The 11,863-nt window shown below is 46.6% G+C and overlaps 1 protein-coding gene across 1 annotated transcript; it reads right to left on the minus strand.

Moving 5' to 3' along the window:
- Nucleotides 1–598: 598 nt before the first annotated feature.
- Nucleotides 599–3,709, minus strand: RAG1 (recombination activating gene 1). Its single transcript, XM_014937143.1, has one exon. The coding sequence runs from the start codon at nt 3,707–3,709 to the stop codon at nt 599–601; it is 3,111 nt and encodes a 1,036-aa protein (XP_014792629.1).
- Nucleotides 3,710–11,863: the final 8,154 nt, after the last annotated feature.

An 11,863-nucleotide genomic window follows, 5' to 3' on the forward strand; every position in this document is an offset into this window, starting at 1 on the left:
AATATAAATGCTAAATAATAATATTTTTTAAAGACTGTGAGATCAAAGTTTGCATCTTCAGTCAGTATTTTATACAAAAATAACTGAACTTTATCCCAAAAAAATTACCCATGTGTTTCTCTGACAAATCTTTACTTATGGCCAAAAGACCATCAATAAAATAATCAAACCCTCTTAAAAAGTAAATAGCAAAATAGTTTCAAAAATGCAAACAGAACAAATAGCCACGCTCCTTTTTTCAGCAACTGTCAAAACTCCCCAGAATCATGTTCATTCCAAAAATAGTACTTTCTATGAAACCTTGTTTACTTTGTCTTTCTCACATACAAACAACGCTCCAAGACCAAAATAAACCAAAGACCCTCCTTTGCCATTTGTTTCTGCTTTCATCTCACACAACAGCTTGTAAACGCTCCACTGCATTGCCTCTTGGAAACTCCCAGCAGACTTGGTGTTTATCAAACTCCACTCAGCACCTTTAACAGGGAGTGTCAAAACGATCGTTTCAGACTTTTCTGTACCTCCCCAGCCCTGAAAGAGAAGCTCCATCCTTGCAGAGAGACATCATCACAAACCGCACACCAAATACGCTTTACATCTAAAGTTCCACTGGATCATTGCTTTCCAAGACCTCCAATGGCAAGGAGTCACCTAAACCATCCTCTGGATCAATGGTGAAGCCCTGGCTTTTTAATGTTTTATGAGCATTCATGAACTTCTGGAGGTACTTAGAGGTATAAAGCCAGTGATGCTTCAAGACATCCTCCATCTCGTAGCATTTGGACTGTCTGGCATTCATTTTTCGGAACCTCCTGAACAGTTTGTTTCCAGACTCATTTCCTTCACTCGCCCAGGCCCCTATGGACCCATCTCTCTCAATGATTTCAGGAACATGAGCAAGGGTTTTGTGGAAATAATTTGTAATCTTGCCTTCATATCTGTACTTGAACTTTGTAGACAGGAGCTCGGCAAAACGCTGTGAATTGTAGCTATACTGGCACAGCAGTTCTGGACACTCTTTGGCAGGACATGAAGATCGCCACACTGGCTTCATCTTCAGGTAAAGGTCCATTAGTTCTTTTAGGGCTTCATGCCTTTCCTCACACTTTATTAATTCACATACTGCCTCTACTGTCTCTTTGGTCATGAGCTTTCTAGCAAAATTTCCACTCATCCTCATCATAGGCTTCAAGTTCATCTTCTTCCTGAGATGTTTGTCAAGAGTTAACTGCCACCGCTTCCTTTCCTCTTTAGAGACATCAGGATTCTTGTAAACTTCACCAATCTCCATCTGGAAAATCCTATAGAATTCTGTTGCATTGCCAATGTCGCAGTGCAACGCATCTATGGAGGGAACAGTTTCAATAAAAGGTTTGGCTGAAACACCCTTCACTCTGTCACGGAGCTCATCAACAGATTCGTGATATGGGTTGGACCTCCATATTTCATATCGCTCCAGATTTTCAGCGTGGCTCCTGGTTATGGAGTGAAAGACCAAATTCTGGGATGCCTCCAGGCGGGTCGCATCACACAGGGTACAAATGTAAGTGGAACCTGAGGCCTCCAGCCCTTCCACTTCTCGCACCAGTTTCTCATCATATCCTGTACCCCTAAAGATGAATTTGAACGTCCTCAGGATGCCTCCCATTTCAAGCAGCAGTTCGCTGTTTTTCATAGCCTCCCTTTCTGCTATGAGGGGGCTCAGGATCGCTGTCAGAGTTTCATGGTCCGATTCGTCAGCCAGCATAAGGCACAAGGGCTTGCAACACAACTCTGAATTGGGCTTTACTTCTTCAAAGATCCTCTTGCTTTCGTTCCCACATGCTATAGCAATGGTCATGACTGTGAAGGAAAAGCGAACAGCCTTCTCTGGGACAGCAGGCCCACTTCCATGCTTCTCACTGACATCTCCCATTCCATCACAGGACTCTTTTACTACCACAGTGAAGGGACCATTCAAATAGTCATCCAGATTTTTTGCTTTCATGCCTTCCAGGATTTCTTCCTCCATGTCCTTTAAGGCACAAACCAAGGCGGCATCGTATCGGAATCTCTTTGCAATTGTGTCTACTGGGTAGTCGTCAATGGAGAGAGGCAATCCTGATAGTCCGTCTATAATTCCCACTTCTGTGTTAGTGGATACATTCTTCAAGGGAGGTTTCCACTCGAATGGATGATAACCTGGTAGCAGGGCTTTCTCAGCAGTGCGAAGAGCATGCAAAGGCTGGAAGATCTGCCTCCCGGTGACAGCTTTTACCGTTCTATACATTTTGTGATATTGGCTGCAGCTGAGAAATGTGTTGACTCGGATTGCCAGGCAGACAGCAGGGTGAAGCCCAGATCCCTTCCCTCGCATTATTGCCTCCAGTTCATCTGCTTGTCTGTGTTCATTTTTTGCTCTTAAAGCTAACAGGAATAGAGTCATGCATACAGCCTTTATATCACCGCCCTCTTCTTTCTCAGCAAAAGCCTTGACTTGACGTTTCAGTTCTCTCAGACGATGTTTCTGAGCTCTCCTGGTCAAAGACAGGAGATGCTGCCTCGGTCGGCCACCTCTGTTTATGTGGCTGTAGAGCTCTCTGTCTTTCATCTCCTTGTGGCTGGAGAGGTGTTGGCCATATTTTCCATGCAAGACCTCTTCATCACATTCCTTTACAGGGCATCTTATACCCAGGCTGTCAAGGATGTTCAGGAAGGATTTCACTGGGGTTACCAGATCAGTAGGGAAGCACGGGTACCAGCAGGAGGGGCAATAGCTGCCCATAACCTTGATACATTTAAGGATGCAAGTTCTGCAAAACAAGTGTCTGCACGTTGTTTCCACAGGATCTGCCAAAATGTGCTCACAGATCTGGCAAGAGATGGCTTTAACGAAATCTACTGGGTAATCAACGGCAAGCAGCTTCGTGCTGAGATGCGTATTCTTGCAATTCACAATCTCTTTCATTAAGTTTTTGTTGTTTATCTGTGCTTGGTTCTTCGCACCTCTGTTTACCCGAGCCCGTTCTGCGATGCTCTTCACACGTTTGCCGTGTGGCACACTGGGTGGCTGGCTTTTTCTCTTAACTCCCCGACTGGTAGTGCGGCACACGTCACAGTCCGGGGAGTGGGGCTGCCACTCTATCGTGCTGTTCCGAGGAAAATAGACTTCACATGGAGTATTACTGAATTTTCTATGGATAATACTCCAGCAGTTGTGACAAAATCGAGTGGGGTGGACGGTATCAACATCCCCTCGCACATCAATCTTAAAAACCTTAGAGATAAGATCTGGCCAAGAGGTTGCTTTTTTCTCTTTCTTTCTCAGAAGCCACAAAGTTTCATCATCCACTGGCCCGTGCACTGGATGAGTTCTCTTGTAACAATCAGCTTTAAATGAAACTCCACAGATGCGGCAAAGTTGCTTCAGGTTGTTCTGATGAGCTTTATTGTCTTGTGTTTTCATGTCACTGACATCTTTCTCAATTGCCTGCCTATTGCCCGTTAACTCCATCTTTTCTCCTCCTGGCACCGCTTCATCTTTATGCAGTAGGATTTCATTGTTTGAAGCAGAGACCTCTTCTGCCTGATCCTTGTTTATCGGTTGGCTGTCATCAGAAGGTGTTTTTTCAAATGATCTCACTTTAAACAGCTTGAATTTCCATTCGGAAAATTTCGTATGTGGATGCTGAATTTCTTCAGGCAGGTCCATTTGTGATGCTACTGACATCTGCAATCCGGCAGAAGCCAGATCACCTGAGAAAGAGAAAGAAGCTGTAAATTAGATTGTCCTCCAAATGAATAATAATGTCATGGTTTTTAATAGAACAGTTCTAATCACTTTAACTGAGAAATGCTTTGAAAGTGAGTTACTGGTCCAAGACACCTTTTGAACTGAGAGGCCCAGACATGGCTGTCCACCCAGTATCTCACATAAATACCCAAACGTGTTTTGGCTTTGATTCTGAGGCATCCACGTGTTGCCCAGAGAAGCTGTGGCTGCCCCATCCCTGGAAGTGTTTAAGGCCAGGCTGGATGGGGCTTGGAGCAACCTGGTCTGGTGGGAGGTGTCCCTGCCCAGGGCAGGGGGGTTGGAACTTGATGATCTTTAAGATCCCTTCCAACCCAAACCATTCTGTGATTCTATGATCACTGATGCACCTTTCATAAAGCCATTAGTCATCCAGAGTGAATATCCCAATCTGCCCCTTTCCTTCTTTTACCCGACTGAGCTTACCATAAGTAAAGCTACTACAGACAACAGAATTGCATTCTGAAGCTTTGGTGACTTTTTTCATATGAAACCGAACTTGATCGGTGTCTGAAAGATAGAATTTTGTCTGCCTCATGCTTATCATCTAAATCAGGAAGACCACTGCTCTCACACCCCTTGTTAGTCCTTGATTTGATCTGAAGTGTGTGATACACGCTGCTCTCCACGGGCAGAGCAGCACACACTGCTCGATCCCTGAGCTTTATTCAGGCCCCAGTTTGTAAGGAACTTTAGGAAGTGCTTAATGAATGTGAGTAGCTCCATTAAAGGCAGGAGGAGTGTATCCTCTGCTGATGTGCAGCGTTGTAGTTCACTGGACTCTAAAGGAGACAGGGCAACTTATACTGGCCGCAGATTTGCTCTAGAGAGACTATTTACACACTAAGTCAGTCGTCTGTAAAGTACCCTGCTGAGAACTCTCCCTGTAAGGATTACTGGTACTGGAAAGCTGAAAATGTCTGTTCAAACTTGACCCCAATTTTAGCTTTCCTAGAGATGCAGCCAAACGTCGCATCAATGTGGTTGCCATGGAAATATGCTATTGTATAAAAATAAATACAAGACTTTGACCTCAAACACTGAAAATTTTTGCTACTGCATCAGACACAGAGGACAAAATTGTGTAGAAACCACAACAAAAGTGACTAACCTATTTTTCATTACCTGGCTATGAGAAGTGCACAAAGCGAACAAACAGTAGGGAGAAGATTCAACTATGTTTTCTGAGTTATTTTGTTTATACTGACCAAGTCGGTGTGAGGAATAAAAATGAGGAAAACTATACATTAAGACTATATACTAGAACATGGGTATGGTTGTGGCTTCTTAATCTGATTATATCACTGCTCAGCAATGCACGTAACTTGGTAGAAATCTCAGGTCAGTGTCTGTTCGGAAGGTGTCCTTCACAAGAAACACCCCACTCGTGGTCTAAAGTGACGATGCCCAGGGTGCTCCTGAGATTATTTCATTTATAATCTTTCAATAAACATTTCAGTACAGTATTTTACAGTCCATTGAGAAAGGACTGCGTGCCTTGATTAAATTCAAGATCCAGAATGACATATCAATCTGCTCAGCTCGGTCCTTAAGAGCCGTGTTTAACTTCAAAATCATTCATTAGGCCTTGGCAACTGAAATTTGGGTTTTTTTTCTTCCCAGCTTCCCTTCATTTTGTCCCGCTGAGAACAAGCTGTCCATACCACTGTCCCTGTCTGTCTCCATTGCCCCGTTCAGCTGCCTGTGCTCTGTCTGCACTGCGCTCCCCCCGCTCTCCATCACCCACCCAGCCTGCCGACGGGCTTGCTTGTCTTCTGCTGCTCAGAGGTCTGGGACGTGCAGCTGTGCCCAGATGTAGTCACAGCATTACTGCTGTCTCACTTCCTCGCCTGCATCCTGTGGCAGGCTTGGTAACATCTATCCATTGAGCAATAACCCGTTTGCCCCCCAATAGTCCTGTGTTCTTATTACCAGCGGAGTGATTGAGTAGCTGGTTGTCATTGACTGTCCACAGGTCTTTTCTTCTACATAACACCCTGTGCCATTTTGTGTAATTTCACCATCTCCAGAATATACCACGAGCAACAAATGCATCCCTGGGGTAGTATTGTAAAGAAACAACCAGCACCGAGTACATTGAGAGAAAAATCATGGAATCACAGAATCATGGAATTGTCAGAGTTGGAAGGGACCTCTAGAGACCATCCAGTCCAACTCCCCTGCCAAAGCAGGGTTGCCCAGAGCACATCACTCAGGAGCATCCAGGTGAGGCTTGAAGATCTCCAGAGAAGGGGACTCCACACCCTCCCTGGGCAGCCTCTGCCAGGGCTCTGCCACCCTCACCCCAAAGAAGTTCTTCCTCACATTGGAGTGGAACTTCCCATGGTCCAGCTTGTGCCCGTTGCCCCTCGTCCTGTCACTGGGAACCCCTGAAAAGAGTCCGGCTCCATCCTCCTTCAACCCACCCTTTAGATCCTTGTCAGCATTGATAAGGTTTCCCCTCAGCCTTCTCTTCTCCAGGCACAAGAGCCCCAGCTCTCTCAGCCTTTCCTCGTCAGGGAGGTGCTCCAATCCCTCCATCATCTTCGTTGCCCTTTGCTGTCCCCTCTCCAGCAGTTCCCTGTCTCTCTTGAGCTGGGGAGCCCAGTACTGGAGGCAGGATTCCAGTTGTGGCCTCCCCAGTGCAGAGCAGAGGGGGAGAATGACCTGCCTCCACCTCCTGGCCACACTCTTCCCTGTGCAGCCCAGGAGTCCATTGGCCTCTTGGCAACAAAGGCACATTGCTGGCTCATGGAAAGTTTACTATCCACCAGGACCTGAGATCCTTCTCCTCAGAAGTGCTTTCCATAAAATCCATCCCTAACTTATACTGGTGCCTGGGGTTCTTCTCCCTAACTTATACTTGTGCTTGGGGTTCTTCCTCCCTGGGTGCAGGACCCTACACTTGCCCTTGTTGAACCTCATTAGGTTCTTCTCTGCCCAGCTCTCCAGCCTGTTCAGGTCGCCCTGGATGGTGGCACAGCCTTCTGGAGTGTCAGCCCATCCTCCCAGCTTGGTATCATCAGCGAACTTGCTGAGGTTACACTCTGTCCCCTCGTCCATGTCATTGATGAATATGCTGAACAGGACAGGGTCGAGTGTTGACCCCTGGGGGACACCACTGGTTACAGGCCTCCAACTTGACCTTGCTCCATCAATTACAACCCTCTGAGTTCTTTCACACAGCCAGGACTCAATCCACCTCACTAAATTGAGCATTCCTTTTCCAAAATATTTAATACTTTCTTTATTCTTCTAACCCTTTGACAAAGTGCCACCATCGTGCCATACATGTCTCCAAACCCATGACCTAACTCTTGCTATTAATCGCCAGCTCCAATGAATCAGACAGAGTTTACCCTTGCTAAAGAAAAGTTCAAGCCTTCTTTTTTTTTTTTTTTTCTTTTTCATTGAACGTGCCCTTGAAGAAATGAAGAAAGAAGCCCTCTCAGGTCACCCGACCTTCGCCTTCTGCAGTGCATAATTGTTGCCAACAGGCTACTCAGCAAGCGCTTTCAATTGCCTAGCTCCCAGGCAGTGGAGGCACCAGCAGCTCTCGTGGGAGAGCCAGAAATACTCCCAGTGCCAGGAATATTTCCTGCTACTCATGCAAATTCTGCCTGTGTTCTCTTTTTCTGGTTGGGGGTCACACTGAACAATCTTCTCCCTGCCTACCCCTCTCAGATTCTTACGGTGTGAAACCAGGCATGAAACCCCAGCTGTGCTTATTAAATCGACTCTGACAGCTGTGTTCAGTATCACCTGTTTTTGTCTTGAAAAGGGAAAGGAAATCCCTTTTCTTCCCAGATCACAATAGCTCCTACGTTTCTGAAGATGAGCAAGATTGCAATACTTTTACTCAAATCAAGGAAGATGTTGCTTTATAGATAGTCTCGCCAAAACCAACAGAACAACCTCTGAGGTGAGGGAGCACATATAAAATAAAATAATTGACCTGCACATTAAATCAGGAAAAGGAACCAAGACTCGGATGTCCTACAAGCATTGAGGATGCCGTTATTAGTACTGCCAGCCTACCTTAAGCTATTGTCAGTCGAGGAGCTGCTGCTATGCCTGCCCAGTTTTCTCCAAATGTCCAGCTTGCTTGCTCTCTCTTCTGCGTGCTCTCACTTTTTCTGTATTCCCTCCGCTTTTTAAAGACACTCCAGTGCTGTTTATCTAACTTATCCCTGTCCCTCCGAGCTCCCAGTACCACCCTGGTGCTAACCACAGGTTGCTTCAACTAAACACAATACAGAGCTCTCAAATCCAGGTGGCACCTGGCAATTTATGCGGCGTAACCACAAAATTCATACAAACAAGGTCTCCTTGTGAGACTCCTGGGCCCTGAGATCAGTACGTAGACTCTCTCTGAGGAGCACCTGCACTGTTTTTCAACACAAAGTTTTGCACTTGGCTTCTTCTTTATAGTTTCAGAGTTGTTTTCTTCACTGTGAACTCTCAGCAAGGAGAACCTGGTGTCTAGTCACACCACTGTCTAACATCAAAGCTATTTGATTGAAGGCCAACAGGTCCTCCGGTCAACAGGAGCCAAGCTTCTGGAATTTGGGTGAACTGACAATGGGGATCACAAAATGTCCCTTCTTGTGATAGCAGTATTTAATTTTCAATGATATTACCTTTTTGGTGATGGATGTCCATAATCTTGAAGGCCCTGGGCAGGGAAGACACATCAGCAATATACATATTTGAGTAACTGGTAGATATTACACCAGGTATAGGCCACAGGGGACCACAGAGGGGGCAGTAGAGTCTCTCTTTTGGAGAAGCCCAGTCAAACCCCATGCTTAGTTTCCATGAAGCAACTGTCTCAAAAAACTGACTCAAAGTGCAAAGAAACCAAGTTCTGTCGCACAACAGCACCCTGAAAGTTTTCAGTCTTCACACATAACATTGTGCAAAACTCCTAGCAATCCATTAAGTCCTTCCAAATGGGAACATCAGATCACAGTCCAGAAGCAAGAATTTGCAACAGCAGCATACCTACATAAACCCCTACCCAAGCATTTCCCTTTCTCAGGAGGCTTTGTGATCCTACAGGATTCCATCTTCCACTAGCACACTCTTCCCTGAGAAGGGGTCTATGAGGGAGGCCACTGTGCTTTCACTATGGCTCAGCATCGCCCAGTTAATGCAGCCTCTTACACAACACTGGTGGCAGCCAGAGGGAAAATCAGCAAAAGTTGCAAAATTTGGCATTTGCTGTATTTGCCACATTGCTACAGCTAAAAGCAGTGAGAGGATTCCCTCTCTATTATCCACTCTGACCTCACAATGCTTCCAATACTTAGAATCATAGCATTGTTTGGGTTGGAAAAGACCCCCAACAATTAACCTCACACTGCCAAGTCCACCACTAACCCACGTCTCTCAGCACCATGTCCACCTGTCTTTTAAATACCTCCAAGGATGGCGATTCCATCACTTCCCTGGGCAGCCCATTCCAAGGCTTCATGACCCTTTCTGTGAAGAAATCTTTCCTAATATCTATCCTAAACCTCCCCTGGTGCAACTTGAGGCCATTTCCTCTTGTCCCATCGCCTGTTCCTTGGGAGGAGAGACCGACCCCCCCCGGCTACACCCTCCTTTCAGGGAGTTGGAGAGAGCCAGAAGGTCTCCCCTCAGCCTCCTCTTCTCCAGGCTGAACACCCCCAGCTCCCTCAGCCTCTCCTCACAAGACTTGTGCTCCAGACCCCTCACCGTTGCCCTTCTCTGGACCTGCTCCAGTACCTCAATGTCTTTTTTGTGGGAAGGGGCCCAAAACTGGACACAGCCCTCGAGGTGAGGCCTCACCAGTGCCCAGTACAGGGGGACAATTCCTGAGCCCTACTCACCACGCTGCTCCTGATCCAGGCCAGGATGCTGGTGGCCTTCTTGGCTGCCTGGGCACACTGCTGGCTCATGTTCAGCCCACAGTTGACCAACACCCCCAGGTCCTTTTCCACCAGGCAGCTCCAGCCATTCTACCCCAAGCCATTCTTTAAGATGATGTCTTGGAGAAGTGGTTAGTCCTGAGGCTGTGCCACACAATACTGATGTGATCACTCTTGTGTGGCAGTGTGATGATTCACGACAGAGCAAGTAGTGCACGGAGAAAGTAAACAAAGTTCAGGGCAAAACCCTGATGGTATCCTTGCTCAGATTGTGACTCACGCAAAACCCTAATGTGAAATAAATCCCAATCAGAAACAACGGAATGGGAGTGTCAGGATAAGGTGGAACAGAAATCATAGAGGTTATTCCAGGCCAAGGCAGTGCAGGACAAAGATGTCATGGCTGAGGCACTTACAGACCTCTGAGAACATTAGATGGCTAGGTCCTGAGCCCAGCTCTTCTGCTGTTCCTGCTTTGCCTGGTCTTCCTAACAGCCTGCCCGTGTTTACTACTCGTTTCCTAGCATTTGGAGAGACCTTTTCAAAAACATATCAGGTGGGGCTGCAATACCAGATATCAATCAAAATCACTCTCTGCAGTCACATACCAGTTTCCTCCCTTATCTTGAAACGGCAGAGGCAGCTCCCTAACAATATGCACTGTTAGTACTGTGTGATTTGGGGCGTTTGGAGAAGTACTTTAGCAAACCTCTCCCTCTGGGGTGCTTATTCAAAACTTCACCCGGGTAACTCCCTGCCCAGTTCCCCAGTTCCCCTGCAAACAGCAGCAGCCTGGTTGTCCAAAGAAGCCCCATGGGCAGAGGTCAGCCCGGTCAAGTGCTTTATTTCCAAAGTACCCAGGAAACCACCTTGAGAAAAGATTGTGTTGTAGGGACATTCAAGACAACTAAAGGTTTTAATTGATCTCAAACTGCTACAGCTCTGGGTGTGTTTTATACCTGTATGAGCACAACTGCTCAACAGTTTGTGCTGCACAAACAGCGCTGGAAATTGTTTTCTCTGGGCAAATGGCACCACCGAGTGGAGAAAAGGATTTTTGCATTGTCTTCTGTTAGAGCATGGGCACCAATACATGATGATGGGTCTCTGCTTCCCAGAAACCATACAGATCTGCAAACTGCCCTGAATAAAGGCATTTCATTTACAGAGTCACAGAATCACATGGGGTTGGAAGGGACCTCTGGAGATCATGTAGTCCAACCCCCTGCCAAAGCAGGTCCACCCAGAGCAGGTCCCACAGGAACGTGTCCAGGTGGGGTTTGAATGTCTCCAGAGAAGGAGACTCCACCACCTCCCTGGGCAGCCTCTGCCAGGGCTCTGCCACCCTCACAGCAAAGAAGTTCCTCCTCATGTTTAGGTGGAACTTCCCATGTTCAAGTTTGTGCCCGTTCCCTCTTGTCCTGTCCCTGGGCACCACTGAAAAAAGACCGGCCCCATCCTCCTGACACCCTCCCTTTAAGTATTTATAGGCATTGATCAGATCCCCCCTCAGCCTTCTCTTCTCCAAACTAAAAAGACCCAAGTCCCTCAGCCTCTCCTCGTAAGAGAGATGCTCCAGGCCCCTCATCATCTTTGTAGCCTCTGCTGTCCCCTCTCCAGCAGTTCCCTATCCTCCTGGAACTGGGGAGCCCAGAACTGGTCCCAGTGCTCCAGATGGGGCAATTTACACTTGGAATAAAACTCCAGGTAAGTTCCTTGATTTCTCAATTCAGATAGGCTGGACAGCAGTGCTCTGGGTACCTTAGAGATTACTAAAAGTGGTATTTTTCAGTCATAGAAAACTCTCTGTCTAGGGATATCTGCTTTACAAAGCTATGTAATGATAAATGTCCTCATTTTACAGCTAATGAAAGTAATATAGAGTTTGTCCAGTTGGCATGAGAAAAAGGATAGCCCTGAAATTCGGCCAGTTTTCCAGGAAAGGTCCGTAAAATTTTAATTTTCTTTATTTATTGTTAATATAACTGTATCTTTATTGTGGTACTTTGGAGCCCTGTCTAAAGACCCCTCCATCTCTCTCCTCTCACTCTTTTGCTGCCTGTCAGGTCCTAACAAAATACGTAAGGGTGTTTTGGACAAGAGCAGTGCTTGGGGTGGTGCGTTGCTGTCTGGCATGTGCCCTTGCCCCCCGAGCTCAGCACTTTGGGGGGGGGGGGGG

Source organism: Calidris pugnax, unplaced genomic scaffold, assembly GCF_001431845.1.
Source record: "Calidris pugnax isolate Ruff unplaced genomic scaffold, ASM143184v1 scaffold3, whole genome shotgun sequence".
NCBI lineage: Eukaryota > Metazoa > Chordata > Aves > Charadriiformes > Scolopacidae > Calidris > Calidris pugnax.

Coding starts and splice junctions, on each gene's coding strand:
- RAG1 (XM_014937143.1), bottom strand. CDS start 3,709: ATGTCAGTAGCATCACAAATGGACCTGCCTGAAGAAATTCAGCATCCA.